General features: G+C 37.3%; 2 protein-coding genes and 1 pseudogene across 2 annotated transcripts; all 3 read left to right on the top strand.

Annotated features, from left to right (window-relative positions):
* Window positions 1–2,175: 2,175 nt before the first annotated feature.
* Window positions 2,176–3,102, top strand: LOC116521466 (olfactory receptor 14I1-like). The gene has a single exon (XM_032236136.1). It carries the CDS (start codon window positions 2,176–2,178, stop codon window positions 3,100–3,102), a length of 927 nt encoding a protein of 308 aa, XP_032092027.1.
* An 8,245-nt stretch (window positions 3,103–11,347) lies between these two features.
* On the top strand, window positions 11,348–12,278 carry LOC116521465 (annotated as a pseudogene).
* A 6,361-nt stretch (window positions 12,279–18,639) lies between these two features.
* LOC116521464 (olfactory receptor 14I1-like) lies at window positions 18,640–19,596 on the top strand. Its single transcript, XM_032236134.1, has one exon. It carries the CDS (start codon window positions 18,640–18,642, stop codon window positions 19,594–19,596), a length of 957 nt encoding a protein of 318 aa, XP_032092025.1.
* The last annotated feature ends 5,694 nt before the right edge of the window (window positions 19,597–25,290 follow it).

The following is a 25,290-nucleotide window of genomic DNA, read 5'->3' as shown; positions in this document are numbered from 1 at the left end:
CCAGAATTGTATTTGCAAAAAATTGGAAAAATAAGAAAATATCAACACAGGAGGAAGTTATTTGAAAAACAATGTGCTGAAATGAGGAAATTGACCTTTGAAATTAGAGAACAAGAAAATGAACAATTTTATAAAATTTGGGACTTGTTTAATCAATGGATACAATTATAATAATCTTGAATTGTCATAATAGAATGTGATAGGAGATACCATAAAGACAAATTAGTATTATATAGATTTTATAGATTTATAACAATGTAATGGAACATTGGTGTGTGTATGTATGTATGCATTCTATATATATATAAATTGAATATTTAGAATATTTTGTTTAAAATGAAGAAATGATAATTGTAATTGAATATATAAGATACAATGATAAAGATGTATTTATAGACATTTTTTTAGATAATTTATGATTTTACATACAATTGAAAGTAATGATACACAATATAAAATTTTGGTGAACCTTTTTTTAATATACTGCAAGAAATACCAGACTAAGATAGATGATACTATAAAGATATGTTATTATTAAATAGATTTACAATGATGTAACAGATCTTTAGCATCCATATGAATTTAATTCTTAGAATACATGTCTAAAAGGAAGGAATTATAAGAGTAAACTAAATATATGATTTGCAATGATAACAATGTATTCATATATATTGGGTTGATAACTACTAATTTTACATGCAATTGAAAGTGGTGATGCACAAATGTTTGTGATCAAATGACATGCTATATACATATGTAATTGATGATATTTTTATGTTATATGTATGTTTATTTTTGTTTGTTTAAAAATAAAAAAAAACTTTATATATAAAAAAATACTAATGTTCTAATGGTCATTTCAAAAATTCCTTTCCTAGAAGCCAAGAGGAACATACGTGCCAAATTTCAAGTTTGTAGGCTTTTGGAGATTTTGTGATTATTGTTTGATTGTTTTTGCATTTATATATATAGAGGTGTCTGTGTGCCTCTGTGTGTGTGTGTGTGTGTGTGTGTGTGTGTGTGTGTGTGTGTGTGTGTGTGTACAAGCTAAAATAACCTAAAACACTTTCAAATGACAGAATTTTATATTTCTATTATACAAAAACTAGCAGAGAAAGAGGTAATGTTTAGCTTTTTGATGCAGCTCTCCAGTTATCAGTTTTGCAAATTAGAATATCACTAATTTTGTCCCCTGCAGAATTATTCAGCTAGAGTAATACAGACTCCTGGGACCAATACCAAAGAATACAGTACAACCTGCATTCTGCTGTGGCCATACTGTACTGTTAGTGGATACCAATGTTTAATAAAAGAAATGTCAAGAGAAATTGCAAAATGGATATATTCTCATTGATAGCCTGACAGCATAAAATTTTACTGACAGCATCAAAACAAAGATAATAGGGAAAAATATTTTTGAAGGGTGAGCCATTCATTTTATTTTACCTCATTGATGAGTAATTTTTTTCTTCCTGAAAATATTCAGGAAGATTGCTGTTTAAGTCAAATTGCTAAATTGCTGTTTAAGTCAAATCAGAACTAATCTATATCTACTAAAATTAGTTTAAATTTCATTAAAAGCTTACTAAGTTTTAGAAATGAAGGCAGTGTTTAAAATTTCTTTTCTATATTTCATATGGTAGGGCTAAGAAGCACCAATATATTTTGCTTTGTAGAATTGTTAAATGCTAAAGATCATCCTTTAAATAGCAACATCTGCAGCCACAATAAGATAATATATGTGAATGTTGCAAAACTATATTAACTTAGCTAGTTATAATACTAGTGGAAAAGACAAACAAATAATTGTTTGCTTGCCTCTTCCACTAGTTCAGCCGTTCTAGGTTTTTGTGTTAATGATATAAAAATAGTCACTTTGTCTGCATTTGCCAAATGTATCTGATATGTCTATATTCAACATGGACAAAAGATTGTGTATGTGTGTATGTGTGTGTGTGTGTGTGTGTGTGTGTGAGAGAGAGAGAGAGAGAGAGAGAGAGAGGGAGGGAGGGAGGGAGCGAGTGAGAGAGGGGGAGAGGGGGAGGGGTACCATAACTACCAAAGACAGTAACCTGACAAAAGAATAGAGGTAATCCATTGAAAGCGAATTGAATAGAAAATATTTAACTTCACTACTTTATTTTTCCCTAGAGATATCATGATTAATGAACAAGAATGGAAAACAACACAGCTGTCTTTTTTCTTTTGCAATTTTCAAATATTTGGGAGCTACAGATTATATTCATAACTGTATTACTCATATTATATTTCATGACAGTAATGGGGAACCTTGTCATCATTTCTGCTGTTGCTTTTGATCACCATCTTCATACTCCTATGTACTTTTTTCTAATGAATTTAGCCATGCAAGACATTGGTTCTGTTTCAGTCATCATTCCCAAAGCTGTTTTTAATTCTGTTACAAACACAAGGCATATTTCTTACTCAGGGTGTGTGGCTCAAGTCCTCATGTTTGTCTTCTTCCTGGGCTCTGATATTGCCTTGCTCACTGTTATGGCATATGATAGGTATGTTGCCATTTGCAATCCTTTACAATATGAAATGATAATGAATAGAAAGGCCTGCTTCAAAATGATTGGCAGTGTGTGGATTTCCACTTTCCTCAATGCTATGTTGCACACTATTGAAACGTTTACTATTCCTTTCTGCTCTAATATTGTCAATCAATTTTATTGTGAAATTCCTCATTTACTTAAGATTGCCTGCTCTGATTTATATGTAACTGAAATTGGAGTTGTAGTATTTAGTGCTGTTTTATCAGCTGGTTGTTTTGCTTTTGTAGTAGTTAGTTATGTAGAAATATTTTCTGCTGTTCTGAGAATTCCTTCTGTTCAAGGAAGGAAAAAGGCCTTCTCCACTTGTGTACCACATCTTAGTGTTTTCTCTCTTTTTTTGTTTACTGTTTCCTTTGCTTATCTAAGACCAATTTCTAACAGACCATCAAACCTTGATTTCATAATTACATTAATTTATTCCATACTTCCCCCCATATTGAATCCATTAATTTATAGCATGAGAAACAAGGACATCAAAGCTACTCTTTCAAAACTTCTTAGGCTGTGGTCATTTGGTCATTTGTGAACTTGGATGTACTTCTTTATCTGTGTTAATTGGAAAAAAGAGACAGAGGGACAAAAGTAAGCTTTACATCCCTTACATCCCTTAAATAGCTTACCTTACCTTGAAAAGGTGATGATGACATCCCTTTATACATTTTCAGTAGGCTACCTGAAGTTAAGTACTAAGTACTAATACATCAGTTTATAAAAGTTTTCTTTCCAACAATAATTTAATGTAAATTGTAGTCCTTTTGTCGATACATTCTCCCTTTTATCTAGCATTATATTATACACAAATTTGTTTGCCCATTTTACCATACAATGTTTAACATATTCATTTTCCAGATTCATCTTGAGTAGCATTTTATATATGTTAGAAATCAAATAGTCATCTCCAGAACATAAATTAATGTTCAATTCAGATTTAGTTCCTGTGAAAACAGAACTTTTCTTAGCAAGTTTAAACCTTTCAAAAATTCTACAATAATAAAACCAATCACAAGCAAATCCTTCATTTACTAGTTGTTCTCTTGTCTTTATCTTAAATCCTCAAATTTCAATAAGTCTCAAAATGTCATTCATTTACTGCACATTCTGTAATCATCTCTGTTCTTTGTAGTATTTCATGAGGTGATAGCCAAAGTGACACTTTATCAACAAATCTTTTTTTTACTTCAACCATACATGTGAAATCTATTGCCTAATATCATGGATTTTAAAGCCAGGATTAACTTTTACTTTATCATACCACAGGTAGGCATGCCACCCAAATCCCAAATCAAAACTTCAGGATCTAACAACCTTGATTTTTTTTAAAGTTCTCCAATCTTTTAACCATACCAGGCAACAAACATCATAATATAATCTAAAATCTGGCAAACCCAGCCTTCCTTTATCTTTATAATCTAATAACAGCTTATATTTAATTCTTGGTTTTTAATTATGCCAAATAAATATCTTTCTATTTAGTGCTGAAAATGTAATCACAATCTAGGTTCATTTTATCATATGTGGTGGTCCTGTAAATAAATAAAAACATACTGGATAAACATAACAATGATAATGCAAAAATAATAATAATTAAGAAACAAACATTAATGAAACCTGAAGATTTTCTTTTAAGTATGATGGACAAGTCAATTGAAAAACAATTTGGGGTGCTATTTCTTCACATGATAATGGCTGTGAGGATTGTATTTACCAAACACTGGAAAGAAAAGGAGATGCTAGCTATTGAAGAATGGATTTTGAAATTGACTGAATTAGTAGAGATGGCAAAAGTAACTGCTTTGATTAGAGATATATATATTGTGTGTGTAAAATAGGAGATTTTTTTTTCTTTTAGCATTCAGCCATGGTGGATCACATATGTTAAATGTTAAATTTAATTGACTACTTTTTTCCTCCTTTATTGTACACTATTTTTTTTTCTTTTTATTGTTAGGGTTGAATGTATGTTTTTCCTTGCTTCATTTTGTTTGTTTGTTTTACAGTTGTTTTTTTTATTCTCTATAATAAAACAATAATTTTAAATTAAAAAGGTGATGATAACAAGAATAATGATGTAGCTTATGACTTCTTTCCATGAAGATAATTAATTAGTTGTTCTTTGACTGACACGTCGATGTCAGAGATAATTTTAAAAAAACACCAATTTTAAAATGAAACTAGAATAAAGGACATTAGAAAAGAAACTATGTAAATATTAGAAATAATATTCTAATGCAGAAATAATATGTATTTAAAATAATGTAATCTGATCTCTTCATTTTTTTAATATTCATTTTTAATATACATTTCTAAGGTTAATTGGAAATCCAAAACTAGTTTAGACAAAATACTTTTAAATTATGGTCTGTATATCTAAAGGAAAATATTTTGGCGTATGGAAAATAAGAATAAAGAAATGTAAATTATCTTTTGGAATATGAAAAATAACAATAAAGAAATTTAAATTAGCTATGTTTGTTTGTGTGTAGTTGTTGAGGAGTACTAAGAGCCAGTTCTGTTATCTGAGCTCGCATCTTAAATTTTAATCAACTGCGCAACTTATTTTAGTTTCTTTCTTTTCTTTCACCTTTTTCTTCTCTCTTTGTATGGGATATGCATGGGATACGTATGAGATGAATGAATGTCCCACTTTTTATTATTATATTGTTGTAATTTTCTGTGTTTTAACTCTTACGTGGGGACTGCTTGGGGGAGTGCATGGGTATGTATGATTCGGAGGACCTGCCGGGAGATGCGGGGGCCATGGAGGTGGTTGAGGGGACCAGAGACATGGGAGAGGGTTGGAGTATTACGGTCGTAACAGGGAGGGGCAGATATGGCGGGGACTTTAGGGCAGGCCATTACCGGGGAAGGAGGGTTCGCTACATTACAGAGATCCCTCCTTCCGGCCCTATGAGTCCCACTCCGAGACCAGATGGCGCAAGTAGTCAGGACCCTGGACTCAGGCTGCTGACGCTAAATGCCAGGTCTGTGGTACATAAAGCTCCTCTCGTCCGGGACTTAATTTTAGACAAGAGGGCAGACCTGGCATGTATTACTGAAACCTGGCTGGGCCCAGAGGGAGGAGTCCCCCTTGTAGAGCTGTGCCCAGAAGGATTTCAGGTGCTGCACCAGCCGAGAGCCCAGAGAAGGGGTGGGGGTGTGGCCATTGTTATCCGGGAGTCGTTAGTTCCTCGTAGGGTCCCTGCTCCGGAGCTTGTCGGGTGTGAGTCTCTGCTGATAAAGTTGGACCTCAAGGGTCAAGTGGGTCTGCTGTTAACGTACCTGCCTCCCAACAGTGTTGCAGCAGCCCTCCCCTCGCTCCTCGAGTCGGTAGCCGAGCTGGCAATTGAGTTCCCTAGGCTGATGGTCCTGGGGGACTTTAATTTGCCGTTGCTCGGTGAAAACTCTGATGGGGCGCAGGAGTTCATGGCTTCCATGACAGCCATGGGCTTGACCCAAGTAATCCGGGGCCCAACCCATTCAGCGGGTCACATGCTCAACCTCGTATTCCTCTCGGAGCAGTGGATTTGTGATCTTGGTCTGAGGGGTAACGACATCATACCCCTGTCGTGGTCAGACCACTGCCTACTGAGGCTTGACTTCCAGAGACCAAACCCCCACTGTAGGGAGGAGGAACCAACCAGGTGGTTCCGCCCCAGGCGACTTATGGAGCCGTTAAGGTTCCAGACCAAGCTTGGGGTCATTCCTGATACTTTCGCCCACAGTCCGGTAGAGACTCTGGTCGCTGCTTGGCACTCGGCAGCATCGGAGGCCCTCGACCGGATTGCGCCACTACGGCCCCTCCGAGGCGGCGGATCCCGGAGACCTCCTTGGTTCACCGAGGAACTCCGGGAGATGAAGCACCGGAGGAGATGCCTAGAGCACCGATGGAGGTCCGATAAGTCCGAATCGAACCGAGCAATGGTAACCACCAGCACCAAGGAATACACCAGGGCTCTTAGGGCAGCGAAAAGATCTTATATAGCCACCTTGGTTGCGTCCGCTGAGTCCCGCCCAGCCGCCCTGTTTAGGATAACCCGCTCCCTACTAAATAAGAAGGAAGCGGGGGAACCCTTGCAGGGCAGAGCTGAGGATTATGCCCAATTCTTAGCGGACAAAATTGCTCGGTTTCGGTCGGACTTGGACTCCATCTCTGCAGTTCCAGCCGAGGCACAAGAGGATGAAGTAGACCATCTCTGGGTTGAGTTTCAGGATGTTGCCCCCGGGGATGTGGACAAGGCCATGAGGGCTGTAAGTGCCTCCACCTGTGTACTGGACCCGTGTCCCCCATGGCTGGTTACTAACAGCAGTGAGGTGACACGAGGCTGGATCCAGGTGGTTGTTACCGCCTCTCTTCGGGAGGGGAACTTCCCCGCCACGCTAAAAGCGGCGGTGGTGAGACCCCTCCTGAAGAAGCCATCTCTGGATCCAGCTGTTCTTAATAACTATCGCCCAGTCTCCAACCTTCCCTTTCTTGGGAAGGTTGTTGAGAAGGTGGTGGCCTTCCAGCTCCAGTGGTCCTTGGAGGAAGCAAGCTATCTTGACCCCTTCCAGTCAGGCTTCAGACCCAGTTACAGCACAGAAACCGCTTTGGTCGCATTCACCGATGATCTTTGGAGAGCCAGAGATGGAGGACATCCCTCCATCCTGGTTCTCCTTGACCTCTCAGTGGCTTTCGATACCATCGACCATGGTATCCTTCTGCAACGACTGCGGGAGGTGGGAGTGGGAGGCACCGTGTTGCGGTGGTTCTCCTCCTACCTCTCGGACAGGTCGCAGTCGGTGTTAGTGGGGGGGCAGAGATCGACCCCTAGGCCCCTAACATATGGGGTGCCTCAGGGTTCTGTCTTACCCCCCCTACTATTCAACATCTACATGAAACCGCTGGGAGAGATCATCCGCAGGCACGGGATAAGATACCATCAATATGCGGACGATACCCAGTTGTATCTGTCTGCCCCGTGCCAACTCAATGAAGTGGCAGACGTGATGAACTGAGGCCTTGAGGCCATTATGGACTGGATGAGGGCTAACAAGCTTGTACTCAACCCAGAAAAGACTGAGTGGCTGTTGTGCTTCCCTCCCAAAGATTCGACCAATATTCCATCACTCAGGCTGGGGGGTCAAATTTTACACCCCTCAGAGAGGGTTCGCAACTTGGGAGTCCTCCTGGATCCACAGCTATCCTTTGACCACCACCTGACGGCTGTGACCAGGGGGGCATTTGCCCAGGTTCACCTGGTGCGCCAGTTGCGACCCTACCTGAATCGGGAGGCTCTCACAACAGTCACTCGGGCCCTTGTGACCTCTAGGCTGGAATACTGCAATGTGCTCTACATGGGGCTGCCCTTGAAGAGCATCCGGCGACTTCAGCTAGTCCAGAACGCGGCCGCGCGAGTGATCGTGGGTGCACCTCGGTTCACCCACATAACACCTATCCTCCGCGAGCTGCGCTGGCTACCTGTCGATCTCCGGGTGCGCTTCAAGGTGCTACTAGTCACCCATAAAGCCCTTCATGGTAGTGGATCTGCGTACTTGAGAGACTGCCTTCTGCCAATTACCTCCCTGCGACCAATTAGATCTCATAGATTGGGCCTCCTCCGAATTCCATCTGCCAGCCAGTGCCGGCTGGCAACTACAAGGAGGAGGGCCTTTTCAGTAGTAGCTCCGACCCTTTGGAACGAGCTCCCCGTGGAGATTCGTACTCTCACTACCGTCCAGGCCTTCCGCATAGCCCTTAAGACCTGGCTAGCCCATCAGGCCTGGGGACAAAGATAGCCGCCCCTCCCGAATGATGAATGAATGTTGCTCATTATTTTTACTTTATGTGTGTCTACGTCATTGTTTGTATTCCCCTTTCCTGATTTTATGTGAGCCTCCCTGAGTCCCCTCAGGGAAAAGGGCGGCCTATAAATGTTAATAATTTAATTTAAAAAAAAATTAATTTACCTTCAAACTATTTTACCAGTATCAGTTATTAAGGACCATATAGAGAATTAATAAAATAATTTAATTGAGTCCAGATTTAATTAACAACATGGTTCTATCCTATATTTCTTCTGGCCATATGCAATTTTTGGAACGTGTTTCCTTAATGCAGCTGAAAAGCTGTAAGTCTTAAAGGTTTTACTTTTTAGATTGTTTGTATGATGTTCATAGTAGTACATGCAAGGACAATAAAGATGTTCTCTGTCATTGTAAAAGAGCAGATTATATGCAAGAAAACCACAATAATACATCAATATATGTATCATATATTCTAATTTGGGAAAGTGACCAGTTAGCATTTTAAAAGACCATACTCAGCAGTGTGTGTCTTTGTATGTACAAAAATGTAACAATTAAGTACCTAAGCAAAAGCATATATACTGTGCAGGGAATGGTTTTCTTTGTGATGTTATATGGAAATGAAATATTGACTTTGAAGAAACAGAATAGAAGTAGTACTTTTGCTTCTTAAATTTGGTGTTGAAAATACTTGGAAAATATTATGGAAAAGCAAGAAAACAAAAACATTATAGAACAAATCATTTAGCCTTTAGAGTATAATCATATTACATCTTTCTCCTTCCCTTCCTCTCTCTCTCCCTCCCTACCAACCTACCTACCATGTTTTCCCAAAAATAAGACCCACTGAGAAAATAAACCCTAGCATGCTTTTAGTGTGCAAAAATCAGACCTCCCAAATAAAGTTATATAGTTTATTGGTCTTGTATGCCACCCACTCCCGAAGGACTCTGGGTGGCTTACAATAAAAAGGGGAAGGGGATAAATAGACAAAAGAACAATTTAAAATACACAACATTCATAGTTACCGTGGGGCTGGATACTTCAACAGCCCCCCGGCCTGCCAGAGTAGCCAAGACTTAGTGGCTTTGCGGAAGGCCAGGAGAGTAGTGAGGGTCTGGATCTCCATGGGGAGCTCGTTCCAGAGGGCTGGAGCTGCAACAGAGAAGGCTCTCCCCCGGAGGGTTGGCAGTTGACATTGGCTGGCAGATGGGATCCAGAGAAGCCTAGTCTGTGCGATCTGATAGGTCTTTGGGAGGTAATTGGCAGGAGGCGGTCTCTCAGGTACCCAGGTCCAATGCCATGTAGGGCTTTATAAATAACAACATAGTTAAGAGCTGTGCTGCATGTCCAGCAGGCCAGATCATGTGCCTGCCCCCCATGTCTCTGCCTCTACTGCTGCTGGTGCACCTGCCATGAGGTGGCTAAATGTCAAGAGAGCCAGGAGCAGAGCAAGAAGAGGCTTCTTCTTTTCTATCCCTGCCCTGGATCAGGGAATGCAGCTGGTGGGCAGGTGGAGATAGGGGCTGGTCAACAATCAGCTTCTCTCTCATACAGTCACTTTGAAACAACCTCTGGAAGTAGCCTGCACTACCCTGAGGGCTTTGCCAGCTTTCTCTTCCTCTGTGAAAGAGTGCGGGGGGGGGGAAGCTAGGTATCCTGAGATGTCCCCCTCAGTGAGGTGACTCAGGTTTAACTTGGTAGTGGAAGGCAGTTTGGAAACTGCCTTTTCATTTACATTCATCATCAATATTGTAATTTTCCCTTTATTTTTCAAAAAATATATATTTGTATTTACCATGATAAGCCTCCTTGAATGCCAATGGGAAGGCATCGTATGAATTCTGCACATGAGCCATGAAAATACAGATACTCACACTCTCAAATCTCACAACACTTCCTCATTTGAGGTGCACCACTGCTTTATGGGTGATTTCAACTTTGCAGCTCAGCTAAATTCTTCAGCTGTGGCAAGCTACGGTTCCAATCATGTGGATATGAGAGAGAAGCTGATTGTTGAGGCTCCAGCTAGCCCCCACCCCACCCATTTGCCCACCAGATTCCTCAATCCAAGGTAGGGATACCCTCTGCTTGCCTCCACCCCTGGCTTTCTTGTCATATCACAAGGCTTTTTTTAAAATCTATCCATGTTTGATGAATTATTGATAGGAATTGTTCTCAACTATGATTATAGGTTTTATTAAAGTATTTTCATGCTTATTGTTTTCTTCTTCTTTTTGATTAATCACTAAAGTCACTACAAAAAGAGGGATAGACTTATAAATTGAATTAACAATTAATCACAAGAACAAAATTGATTAGTTAAGGGGATGAGAATGGAGAGAGATAATATACAGAGACTAAAGTTCAAAATCACATGAAAAACTTCAGTTTTTAATAAAATTTTAAAATTTCTCCAAACTGGAGAATGGATTGAAGAGTATTAAAATAGTTCAATCCATGGCAATCTTCTGAGACTGCCAATGGAAACTGTTTTGAAAGAAAATCTTTGGGGAGAAAGGTAAGAGCTATTTGGATAAAAATATTTAATGTCTCCACAGAAGAAAATCTCACTGATGGATACATAAAGAAAAAATGGGAAAAATACACATGAATAAAAATAGTGAGTTACTTGTTTTCTATCAAGCAATCTGTTCTTTTTTTCTTTTTGTATTCAATACTTATTACATACTTCCTTTGCCTTTCAATTGTACTTCCAATAAAATCAGAATAAAAAAGCAAACTGCTACCCAAGATTGAAATTACATTTAAAAAGAGTGAATGTGAAAGAAACAGCAGGGACATTTTATGGAGTAGTCAAATCAACTAACATTATTTTTATATCAATTTAGAAATTGAAGATATGATGTCATCTTCAGTGAAAGATTTAAGGTGCTCTTCAAACTTTTCTAAGGCGAACTGAATGAAAAACAGCTCTAATTTGTTTACTTGTTTTCCAAGGCATATGAAGGCTCATTATTTTAAAAATGGGAAATCACACATCAGTATTTCTTCTCTTGGAATTCTCAAGCTTTCGGGAGCAACAATTTACCTATCTGGCTTTATTGCTGATACTTTATGCAATGGCAGTGATAGGGAATGTTCTTGTTATCAGTGCAATTGTTGCTAACTACCATCTTCACATTCTGATGTATTTCTTTGTGATGAATTTAGCTATTCAAGATATTGGTTCTGTTTCAATCATAATTCCCAAAGCTGTTTTAATCTTGCTATGAATATAAGGTATATTTCTTATTCTGGTGGTATTAATCAAGTCTTCTTGATTATTTTCTTCCTGGGTTCTGATACAGCCTTACTAACTGTCATGGCATATGATAGGTGTGTTGCTATTTGCAACCCTTTACAATATGAAATGATAATGAACAGGAACACCTGCATCAAAATGATTGGCAGTGTGTGGATTGCCAGTTTTCTCAATGCTTTATTAAAAACTTCTGAAACATTCACTACTCCTTTCTGCTCTAATAGTATCAATCAGTTCTATTGTAAAATCCCACATTTACTTAAGATTGCCTGCTCTGATTCATATATAAATTAAATTGGAGTTGTAATGTTTAGTGCTACCTTAGGTTTTGGATGTTTCATCTTCATTATTGTTACCTATATGAAGATAATCTCTCCTGTTCTGAAAATTCCTTCAGTTCAAGGATGGAAAGAAGGCTTACCCGCTTGCCTACCACACCTCACTGTCTTTTCCATATTTTTCTTTACTGGCTACTTTGCTTATCTAGGGCCCATATCTGACAATCCTTCATATCTTGATTTTGTAATTACAGTAATGTATTTTGTTGCCCTTCCATGCTAAGTCCATTAATCTATAGTATGAGAAACAAGGACATTAAAGTTGCTCTTTCAAGATTTCTTAGCCTGAGATCATTTCTTTTTAAAGAACAATGAATTGAAATTTTTTGTCTATTTCAGCTTTAGATGTAATTCTTAAGACCAAATACAAATTACGAAAAAGATGATAAAATGTAACTGAATTATACCGCAAGCTTTTTGACATCTGCTTTAAAGGAAATATCTGAAAGGCAGACATGTTTAGAGAAAATTCAAATAAAAATATTTAATAATATATCTACATTTGATTTTTAGTAGATGCCAAGATTGCTTGAGAGATGTATGTAATGGGGATGCCTTTGTGAAATGCTTCATTGATGATAAGTGGAATGTTAGAAAATACATTCCTTTGAGAAAGCGAATTGGAATTCAAAAAGTAATTAAAAGAAAAGTCATTTTTGCATACTGGAAAAATGTTTCATTCAAAAGACATTTTTGCAAGAAAGTTACGATATATTAATTACATTTTGTATAATTGTATGTTTCTAATGATATAATTTCTCAAGCACTTGTCCTTATTGATCTAGATATGCTAGAACACAGTGTTGCATTTGATTTCAGTTCAATTTTTATGAGATTAAATATAATGATCCTAGTCTTTTCTATACATTTCTCCTGTCCATCTTCACTTTCTGAAGGTGAGTTTTGTTGCATCCTAGTTTAGCTTTAGTGGAGACTGTCTCTGTTCTGAGAATTTCTTCCATTTAAGAAAGAAAGAAGATTTTCTCTGCTTGTCTAAAATTTCTTGCCTATGGAAATTCTCAGTCATCCAGGGCTATTCCAAAGGTGCTTTTCAAAGGTTCTTTTCAAAGGGCAATCCCTTTTCACCCAAGAAACTTCTTCAGTGGTGGCTTTTTCTGACTTTTGCTTAAGCTTAATATTTGTTTTCCTGATGATTCCTTTTACTATTCTATCAAACATTGACTTCATAATGGCAATCTATGATACAAAAATATGGACACTGAGGTTGTTCTTTCAAAATTATGCATGAAAAATAACTAAACTGAATCTCTACATTATGTATGTCAAGGAGAAAGAGGGAAAAGAGAATATAGGGAATAACTCTGATTTTTCCCAACTTAACTTACTATAAAAAGATTATGAAGATGCAGATATTAAATACTTTATGGTATCATCAAGCTAGACTTTGCATAGATGAAGTATATATGAAAATAAAATGATTTAGTACTTGTTTCTTTATGGTAGATTTCTGACAATATATATGTAAGGAGAAACAGTTGTGAAAGAAAGATAGAAGAAAGTATATATTTTCATTTATGTGTTTTTTGAAAGGGTATGTAACATTATGGAAAGAAAGATATAAAATTTCAGGTAACTGAATATTCTATTATGATTTAATAAAAACCTACAATTAATAATAATCACCAGGATTATTTTAATTTCTAAACTCTAACCAATTGTTTTAGAAAAAATATAGGCAAATTTTATAGCTAAGGTTGCTGTGCCCTCATTTTTTCCTACTTCTAATTCAGAATGCTTATAGGAAAAAATAATTCTTCAGTTTAAAGAATTTGAAACCACATCCAGCCAATAATTGATCTATAATCTGCCTTCATTTCTTGCTTAATATGATTAGTATTAATTCATCTCTATTTTGTGGGGTTGTTGAACCAAAGAAGTAGATTTGAACTGATTCCTTTTCAACAATGCTGGTCACCCAAGGACTAAAATCTTTGATGCCTTCAGATACATACCACTCCATCAACAGAAGGTAATGAAAAAAATGTTTTCATTTCAGAATGCCTTTGAAGAGCTTATTTCATATGTGCATGTGGTACATTATGTAATATACCTGGGTCAAAATAAAATATTATCTTAATTAAGTTATTTTTAACCATATATATGCACAAGAATCCTGGACATCCAAAAAGTTGGTTGGTTGAATTATTCAGATACATAATATTTCATCTGCAGAACATAATGAAACAAAGGTTTAGAAAAGGATCAGAACTCTTCTGAAAAGTTATTTCCTATGTGTATGTGGTAGGTGTATGTTATATATCTGAGTCAAAAGAAAACATTTCCCTAATTAAATCATATATGATAGATATGCACATATCACTGTTAATCAATAGTTTTAAAATATGTTTCCAACTTCATATAAACAGTAATAGATATGTAGAAACATTTTTCCATAGGTAAAATGTAAGTGTCAAAGGATTTTTTTATATCATAATTATTTATTTATTATTTATTTGTTTGTTAAATTTCTAGGCCGCCCAATCCCGGAGGATTCCAGGCGGCTTACAAAGAAAGAAAAAAAGAAAAGCAGAATAAAAGAATAATTTTAAAATTCCCAACACACATACATTTCTAATCGGAGCTGGACCTTAACAATAAGGTCAACAGCCCCAGGCCTGCCAGAACAGCCAGGTTTTAGCAGTTTTTCTGAAGGCCATGAGAGTGGGTAAGGTCCGGACCTCTGGGGGTAGCTGGTTCCACAGGGTCGGAGCAGCCACAGAGAAGGCTCTCCTCCGGGGCCTGCCACCCGACATTGTCTGGCTGACGGCATCCGAAAGAGGCCCACCCTGTGGGATCTTATCGGTCATTGGGAGGTATGTGGCAGTAGGCGGTCTCGCAGATACGCTGGTCCTGAGCCATGTAGGGCTTCAAAGGTGATAACCAACACCTTGAATTGCATCCGGAGACCAATTGGTAGCCAGTGCAGCTCGCCGAGGACAGGTGTACTATGGGTGTATCTCGGTATATCCCAAATTGCTCGTGCAGTGCATTCTGGACTAGCTGTAGTCTCTGAACGCTTTTCAATGTTAGCCCCATGTAGAGCGCATTGCAATAATCCAGCCTTGAGCTGACAAGGGTGTGAGTGACTCTTTGAAGTGCCCCACGGTCCAAGTAGGGCCGCAATTGGTGTACCAGGCAAACCTGGGCAAAGGCCCCCCTGGTCACAGCCGACGGATGGTGTTCCAGTGTCAGCTGTGAATCCAGAAGGACCCCCAAATTGTGAGCCCTCTCTGAGGGGTGTAAGTCTTCACCCCTCAGGATCAAGGACGCACTGTCAGAACTGTCCTTCAGGGGTAACATCCAAAGCCACTCGGTCTTATTGGGATTGAGCACCAATTTGTTCATCCCCATCCAGATCCTGCTTCCAGGCATCGGCACATCACGTCCGCCGCTACACTGAGCTGGCACGGGGCAGATAGATACAATTGCATATCATCTGCATATTGATGGTACTTTATCCCATGCCGTCGTATGATCTCACCCAGCGGTTTCATGTAGATGTTAAATAGGAAGGGGGAAAGGACTGAACCCTGCGGCACCCCACCCTTGAGGGGCCTAGATGTCGACCTCTGTTCCCCAACCAACACCGACTGTGACCTACCAGAGAGGTAAGAGGAGAACCACTGTAAAACGATGCCTCCAACTCCCACCTCCTCCAGACGTCGCAGAAGGATTCCATGGTTGATGGTATCGAAAGTCGCTGAGAGGTCAAGAAGCACCAGGATAGAGGAATGCCCTCTATCCCTGACCCTCCAGAGATCATCGATCAGTGCGACCAAAGCGGTGAATGAATACCACCTAAGAGTATTTGTGTCATAACTCTATAAGCATCTAGTGAAGATACAGTGTGAGTCATGAAATCACACTTCAATTTTTGAACAACTATAATGATATTTAATCACCCACCTATAAAAGAAAATAAAAACTGTTTTCTTGGGGGCTTCCACATTAGCCCTAGACCAAGGGTCTGCAACAGGGATAGGTTCCAGCCAGTGTTACTGCTGGTTCACAGCATGTGCATGCTGGATGTGTGCTGCACAAGCATGTATAATTCAATAGAAATTGTTCTGCGCATCCACAGAACTCAGAAACAAATGGCGGTGGCAACTGCAGCAACTAGAAAACCAGTTAGGAGGTGTGGCCAGCCTGGGTCACTGCCAGTTCTGCAACCTAGGCTGACATGCCACTACCAGTTTGGTCAAACCGGTCCAAACCAGTAGGAACCCACCATTAGTCTGCAACCTTAAGCACTCAAAGAGCCATTTGGACCCACTTCCCACAGAAAACATAACACCTGGAACTTCAAACCCAGGGTGGGCATGGTCATCTCAATGTCATTCACTCCCACCCTGTCACATGACCACCCCAGCCATGCCTACCCAGGTTTTGTGGCTTCTGGTGTTTTCCTTTCTATGGGAAACACCTCTCTCTCTCTCTCTCTCTCTCTCTCTCTCTCTCTCTCTCTCTCTCTCTCTCTCTCTCTCTCTCTCTCTCTCTCTCTCTCTCTCACACACACACACACACACACACACACACACACATATTTCTCCCTCTAACCTCTCTCTCTTCCTCTTCCCCTTTGCCTTTCCTCCCTCTCTCATTTCTTTCTTCCTCCCTCTCTCCCTCCCTCTTTCCCTCTCCCACCCTCTCTCATTTCTCTCTTTCTCTCATCTCTTTCTCTCTCTCATCTCTCCCTCATTCCCTCTCATCTCTCTTTCTCTCTCTTTTTCTCCCTCTCTGTCTCTCTCTCATCTCTTTCTGTCTCCCTATCCCCTCTCTCCCACTCCCTCTCTCATCTCTCTCATTCTCCCTCTCTCTCTCAGTTGTTTCCCTATCTCCTCCTTCTCTGTCATTTTCTCCCTCCAACAGTTTTTTTCTTTTTCCTCTCTCATTCTCTCCCTCCATCATTTTTTTCATTTCTCTCTTTCCTTTTCTCCCTCTCATTTATCTCTTTCTCTCTCTCTCATTTGTTTTTCTCTCTTTTTCCTTTCCCCGTCTCTTTCTTTCTCTATCCCCTTCTTCCTCTCATTTGTTTCTCTCTATTTTCCCTCTTTCTCATTCTCTCTCTCCAGCTCTCTCATTTCCCTCTCTTTCTCCTTCTCTCTCTCCCCTTATCTCTCTCATTTGTTTTCTTTCCTCTCTCTCTATCCCTCCATCATTTTCTCATTTATTTCTCTCTTTCGTCTTCCCCTCTCTCTATCTCTCTCACACACAAGCGGCATACACTTCAGGGCTGGGATCATGGCGGTGGTAAGGACAGCGAGTCCTCCTCCCACTGCTGCCACTGCACAGTGTAATGAGTAGGAGATTGTGCTGTGTAGGAGAGCCTGCACTGCACAGGAGAGTCAGAGCTCTTCCTTTCCTGCCTCTGATGGTAGTGGCTGCTCCTTCCTATTCCCTCCTTCCTGAGACCACATGAAAGGGGGCCATGGCTGGTTCTGAGATTCAAAAGAACTTGAAATTGCAAAAATCAGCCAATTGAAGGCAGTGTAGAGAAAACACTAAGGGCACTTCAGTCGCATGGCCCTGTGACTTCTTGGGGTGGAAAACAGGTTGTGTGACCAGGTTGGCAGGGAGCAGCAGGAGAGGGGACAAAGAGAAAAGACTTTCAAATTGAGCATTTTAAAATTTCCATTATGAGAAAGTTGTATTCCGGGGCTATTTTAATGTATCCCCTTCTGTTATGAGGTTTCTTTGATCAGAACATGAGTATTTTTTCCGTATAGAATTCTTCACTTAAAATAATACAGACCCCTGGGAAACATCCCACAGAGCTTATGAAATCTCTGGTCCACTGAGTCTCCATTAGATTTCCAATAAAGTCTAACTCTTATTATATTTGGAGGAAAAGCTAGAGATATTATATGATATGCCATTTATAGTTCTATAGCATGCACCCTTAGCAATGATTTCATGAATAAAGATGGTAAGTTACCTTTAGTTACCTCTCTGCCACTCTGGAAATATTAACTTTGGTTTTCTTGCCTATTCTGTTACAATATTAAGTACAATATTTATTAAAATAAATATTGCTTTTTTTTCCTGAGGGAGGGAAAATATTTTCATCAGCATTTCAATGAGAAATGGATTTTATATAGCTAAATACTAAAAACAAAATGGTTGGTAAAGTCATTTTAAATCGCAATATCACAGAACAAAAGGGTGCAACTATCTCAATATGGCTGAATTCCACAAAGTTCAAACCTTAGGAAATTCCAACCTAATTATCCTCTAGAAGAATGATTTCTCCAATTTCCATTTTTATGCATTTCATTCTTTGAACCTGTTTTTTTTAAAAGTTTTATTATAAACCATACTGACATTAACAGAATTTCTGGTAACAGAAATTGAAAAGACCTATTCAAGTTATGGAGAGAGAAAGTTTCCCAGCATTGATTCAGGAATAGAAACTGCTGACATCTATATTATAATATTGATACAATGCAAGTAATAATGATTTAAAACCCAATTTTGGAAACCAGAATATGGATTGCAAACAAGCTTAATAAAAAGGATTTGTCTGTTTCATTTCTCATTCCCCAGAAATGTAATGGACATTTATTGAACATTGAACAGTTCTTATTTATATTTTTTTCCAAATGCATGTGTAATTGCTCTTCCCTTTTTTCTAGGAAGAACATGCTCACAATTAAAAATGCATAATCACACATCTGAGTTTCTTCTTTTGGAATTCTCAAAGATTTGGGAGCTACAGATTATATATGCAGGTTTATTACTGATCCTCTATTTGATGACATTAACAGGGAATCTTCTAATCATCATTGCAGTTGTTTTTGATCATCGCCTTCATGTCCCCATGTACTTCTTCCTGATGAATTTAGCCATACTAGACATTGGTTTAGTTTCAGTCATTATTCCCAAAGCCATTTTTAATTCACTTACAAATATAAGGCACATTTGTTACTCAGGATGTGTTACTCAAGTCCTCATGTTTGTTTTTTTTGCCGGTTCTGACATTGCTGTCCTGACTCTCATGGCCTATGATCGATATGTTGCCATCTGCAAACCTTTGCACTATGAAATAATAATTAACAGGACAGCCTGCACCAAAATGATTAGTTGTGCGTGGATCGCCAGCTTCCTCAATTCTGTAATGAACACTGTTGAAACTTTTATTATTCCCTTTTGCTCCAATATTATCCATCAGTTTTATTGTGAAATCCCACATTTACTTAAGATTACATGCTCTGGATCATACATAACTAAACTTGGAGTTGTATTCTTCAGTATAACATTAGGATTTGGTTGTTTTGTATTTATTGTCATTACCTATGTGCAGATTTTCACTGCTGTTTTAAAAATTCCTTCCATTCAGGGAAGAAAAAAGGCCTTCTCTACTTGTGTACCACACCTCACCATCTTTTCCATATTTTTATTTACTTCTATATTTGCTTATGTAAGGCCCATTTCTAACAGAGCATCAGTTTTTGATTTTATAATCACAATATTATATTCCATTATTCCTCCCCTGATGAATCCATTGATCTATAGCATGAGAAACAAAGAACTCAAAGGTGCTCTTTCAAAAATTTTCTGGTCATTTGTTTTTGAAAAGACCTGGAACTGCATAGCTATCTCATCATCTATATAAATAGGAAAGAGAAAATAGAGACATAGGAAATAAGACTATGATTCTCAATATTTATACTTCCTTAAGGTAAAGTTTTATGATTAGGCAGATGATGATGTTAAATGGTAGTCATTTCCTGAAGAGATTTCAACTAAACAGGTGGAGGTTATGTTTTAAGTTTCAGAAGTAATTTGAAGAGGTATAAAGTGAAATAAAATGAAATGTGTAAATGTATATAGTACATTGTGCATACAATATACAGTTCATATATGTACGTACGTATGTACGTATCTATGTATGCATGTATGTATGTATGACATAGTTTCTGAACAACTTATTCTTACCTTGAGTTCTGACTTCTCACTGATTTTGTCATATTTTTGTTTAATGTTTGTTTTCCTTACATGACAATTCCCTCTAATGCTCCATCTAATGTTGACTACATAATTAAAATATATAAGAAATAAGAACATTGAGCTTGCTCTTTCAAATCTTTCATGGCTTTATTTTTGAAAAAGAAAAAAAATGCATTGTGAATCTTCCCCTCCTTTGGTATGTCATGGAGAGAGAAAAACGAGATATAGAGAATAACATTAATTTCCTCACTTGTAGACACATTAGCTTTCTTCTTCTTCTTCTTGTACTATATCCATCATCAGACATAGTAAATCAGGTTGACGGTCCTGTTTTTATTATCTGTCACATGAAAAAGTGCTGTCAGCACTTCTTCATTCAAAAATCAGGAAAGAAAACCACAGGACTCCATTGATAGAATTCAAGTGTACTTTTACTAATTATAAATGAATAGAAGCGAAGCGAAGCGAAGACTGATTATTTAGGCGCAAAAGTGAATAATATATTGTATAATTCATTCCCCTCCCCTTGGCATCCCGTGCTCAGCCCAATCATAATTCTCCCAATTGTCAAGTGTGAGATAACTTCAAAAGGCATCACCAGGATGGAATGCTGGTTCCGTTATCCTTGGCGGGAAACACTCCTCCTCCACATGCGCAGTAAGGTGGACAGTTCAAACTCTAGAATCTTCCTCCAGCACAACATTCAGTCGCCTCCCAAATACCATGCCCACCCTCCCCATTTCAATGGCAGCCAAAGCAGCAGCAAAGTGGAGGCTGACAACTGCTACTGAGTTTTGTCCAAATCAGTCCCTTAGATTTCGAAGCCATGATGTTCTTCTTTTGCCTGGACCTTGTTTTCCTTTAATCTTTCCCTGGAGGATTAAGTGAAGTATATTAACTTACTATAAAAAGATTTTGATGACACAGATGTAAAATGTTATTCATTTCCATCAATATAAACTATACACAGCTGAAATATATTTGAAAATGGTATGGTCTTCTATTTATTTCTTTCTGGTATACTTTCTGGCAAAATATGTATAAGGAAAAACATGTTAGAAAGATAGAATAAAATATTTTTTTTAAAAATGTAATATTATATAAGGATATATATAAAGCTGAGGATAAGTGAATAATCTACTATGAATTAATAACAATATGCAATTAATAATAATCACCAAGATGCTTTTAATGTAATTTCTAAAATTGTAACCAATTGAACTTCATAACTGACTCATCCTCATTTTTGTTACTTCTGATTAAGGATTCTCACAGGGACAAATAATTCTTAAATTTGAATAATGGGGAAAATGTTTCTTTAATAGTCATGAATGGTATTAAAGCAGTTTGCTTTCATAGGTAATTAGATAATACACATTACTGTTAAGGAATGGTTTCAAAATGCATTTTCACCTTCATATAGATATCTATAAATATGTCAAAACATTTTTAGAAGGTGATTTCTTTATTAAAATATATATGTAGCTAAGACCTTTGAAATGTATTTGAATATAACTAGCTTAGGCTGGTAGTTGGGTTGTTGGTCTGAGTTCCGAGTTTGGCAGTTTGGTTACAAACTTTTCATCACCATTCAAGGAGACATTTTCAGTGTGCTTTGAACTGTGTTCTTCTGTCAGATCTCTGGCCTTTAAATATCATTTTATGTGATGAAAATTAGTGTGGATATTGTTTGTTAGGCTACTTCTAAGTTATTGTTTGATTAGATACATAATGATTCAGAAATGGTAGCAAGATTAATATGTCAACATAATCTTGGGGTAGCCCAAAAAGCAACCTCAACTTTCAGACAGATCCTGTCAAAACCAAAAGGGCAAATATAAACAAACCAAAGATCAGGCATCATATATCAAAAGCAATGCAGCAACTGTTAAAAGAACTATGTTGGCCAAACAGGAAGAAAACGATCAACCAGACAACATGAACACTTCCTGGCTATCAAAAGACATGACCCTTAATGTCTGTCCATTAAGATTTACAAGGAAATAAATTTGATCTAACCGGGACCCCGGGTTGAAATCAAGGAGAAAAAGAGAATTCCTCAAGTCTGATTTTTCACTAATCAGTCAATAAAGAGACATATTGACATCGATCCAACCCACCAATCACTACAAATAAAAGAACTGCATCAACCACGACCTTGAAGATAGCATTTATAATGAAAAAACAGTCACCCATTACACAACAACAAACATCACAATCCATAAGCTCACAAGAAATCAGACCATATTCCTTGGCTGGTGATTGTCACACATCAGTAACAACCACCAGCCATTCAAACAGATCAAAACCATGACTCAGAAGTATTCAAACAAACTACACTAATTTACATCACACAGATGGTACTTAACGCCATGCCTCAGTAACAACAGCTAGCCAATCAAATAGTCCGAAATCAGATTATGACTCAGAAATAGCCAAATAAACAGCATCCATACTAATTTGCATCTCATAAAAAGATATTTAAAGTGCTCTTACAGATGAGTACAATTCAAAGCACTCTGACAATGTCTCCTCTAATAGTGATGAAACGTTTGCAGCCAAATTGCCAAGTCCAGAGTTCTGAACAACATCTCAGCTAAGATCCTTAAGAGGACATATTTGAATATTTCCATTACTTTAAATTAGAAAGGAATCAACCACAGCCAGTTTGCTGCGTCCCCTCTAGAAACTAAAATTGATTTTACAGTGCATACTGCAGCCCTAGTAATTCTGGGACGCCTATCAAATAAACTGTGCATTATTTCCAGCTTGTCTTCCTTATATTAAATCAGCCAAGGCTGAAGAGATGCTGCTACCACCTAGGCAGGTATGTTTGACAATTGTGTAGTAATCAACTGAATGGCTTTGATCTTGAACAATTGGGCTATATTTTCACAGATGAGTTTTCACTTGTCAATATTCAAGTTGCGACTTCTGCTCTGTTGTCATTTAAACTTGGAAAGAAATAGTTAATTCCTTAGTTGTAGTTCTGGTTTCATCTTGTTTTAATCTTTTTACATCCAATATTCTTTGTAATATTTCATTTTCTCTTACTATTCTACTGATTTGTTGCATTTTATGATAAACTATATGGCATCATTTGCCTCTCTCATGTGTCAATAAGATGTTTGAAAATATCATTGTATTATTGTGAATTTTAAATGCGTGTTTCAACATGGCCAAAGGAAATTGACATCACAGTTCTACATTGTCTGAAGAGAAAAATGGGTAGAACTCAAAGGAGTGTGAGATCTGAAAAACACAAGAAATTCTAAGCACTGTTTGTATATTTGTTAACACAGGAAGCATGAAATTTGGATTTTAAGTCTTTGTTTAATTTCATTGAACAGCATGGCATAATGAATTTGCTTAATCAGCAGAAACTTTCAGTTCCTAGTTGTCCAAAATATGAAATATGCATTTTGGACCTCATTTTTAAGAATCTTCAAGCAAATGTATCTGAAAAGGGTCTATTAAGATTTCTCCTAATAATAGACTCAGAATAGGGCCCCATTCCACCCTCTAAGAGCATTTGTGCAATATACTCTAAGCATCTTGTAAAATAAAGATACAGTATGGGTCATGAAATCATCTTTTCAATTTTTCAATAACTGTATTGATATTTAATCACTGACCTACAAAATAAAATATGAAATATGTTCTAAGATGTTTACGTATTACCCTTAGATGTATTGTAAATGATCTCCAAATGTTTATCTGAAGATTCATTGTTAAATCTATAAGCAGCCTACATAGGCTCTGGATTGAAGCAAATCTTGAGAACTTCCTTTCTACCTTTCATATGATAGGATTAAGATATAGTAGCATATGGAGTTTATTTCCAGACCTACAGATTTTTAAAGAACACATTTTAGTGATGTTATTTTTTCCTGGGAGAGTAAGCAAAAATGTGCTCCATCAGCAGTTGAAATATACATTTTATGTAGCTAGATGTCAAAAATAAAATGGTTTACAAAGTAATTTATAATCACAATATAATAGAAAACAAGAGGGTATAAGTATTTCAATATGGCTGAATTCGACAATGTTCAAACCATAGGAACCTTAAACAGAGGAATGATTTTCCCAATTTCCCTTTTTCTGCATTTTGATCTTTGACCTTCCAAAGTTCTTTTTGCTTTTTGCTTTTTTTAAAACAAAAATGTATTATAAACTATACTGAAATTTATTGAGAGAAGCAATTCAAATGATGGAAAGAGAAAGTTTGACAGAAATAATTCAGAGATAGAGAATGCTGACAGATATTTTGGGAAGCAGAAAATTGAGTGCTATGAGACTTAATAAAAATCTGTCTGTTTCACTTATCTTTCCCTAATGAACAATTATTAATGAACAATTATGGAACACTGAAAGATCCTAATCATAGGTATTCAAAGGAATTGAACAAAAAATATTTAATTGCTGTTTTCTTTTTTCTAGGGATAACATTCTCATGATTAAAAATGCATAATCACACAATTTTTCCCCATAGAATTCTCAAAGCTTTGGCGGCTATAGATTATATATGTACTATAGCTTCATTATTGATGCTATATTTAATGATATTAACAGGGAAACTTTTAATCATCATTGCAGTAGTTTTCACATCCCTATGTACTTCTTTCTGATGAATTTAACCATACAAGACATTGGTTCAGTTTCACTCATTATTCCCAAATCCATTTTTAATTACCTTACAAATACAAGACACATTTGTTATTAACAATGTATTATTCAAGTCTTCTTGATTGTTTTCTTTATGGGCTATCATGTGGCCCTCTTGATTTTCATAGCCTATGATTGGTATGTTGTAATCCTTTACAATATGAAATAATAATAAACAGGACAGCCTGCACCAACATGATTAATTGTGCATGGATTTCTTTCTCAATTTTTTAATGAACACTGTTGAAAATTTCATTATTCCTTTTTGCTTTGATATTATCCATCAGTTTTATTATAAAATTCCATATTTACTTATGATTGCCTGCATTGGATCATACATAACTGAAATTGGAGTTATGTTGTTCGGTTCTAAATTAGCACTTGGTTGTTTTATATTTATTGTCATTACCTATGAAGATCTTCTCTGCTGTTTTAAAAATTCCTTCAGTTCAGAAAAGGAAAAAAAAACACACTCTTTTCCACTTGGCTATCACACCTTACTGTCTTTCCCATATTGTTGCTTACTGTTTTACTTGCTTCCCTAAGGCCCATTTCTTACAGACCATCAGATCTTTTTTAAAATTAAATCTTTTTTTTAATTTTCTCATTTTCATAACATATAATCACATGTATACTATTACATAACCAACATCATATTGTATTATTAAATGTTTACATTAATTCATCTTACCAA

This window comes from Thamnophis elegans, chromosome Z, assembly GCF_009769535.1.
Source record: "Thamnophis elegans isolate rThaEle1 chromosome Z, rThaEle1.pri, whole genome shotgun sequence".
NCBI lineage: Eukaryota > Metazoa > Chordata > Lepidosauria > Squamata > Colubridae > Thamnophis > Thamnophis elegans.
The sequence above is the reverse complement of the archived record's forward strand: the minus strand, read 5'-3'. Positions and strand labels throughout refer to the sequence as shown.

Coding starts and splice junctions, on each gene's coding strand:
- LOC116521466 (XM_032236136.1), top strand. CDS start 2,176: ATGGAAAACAACACAGCTGTCTTTTTTCTTTTGCAATTTTCAAATATT.
- LOC116521464 (XM_032236134.1), top strand. CDS start 18,640: ATGCATAATCACACATCTGAGTTTCTTCTTTTGGAATTCTCAAAGATT.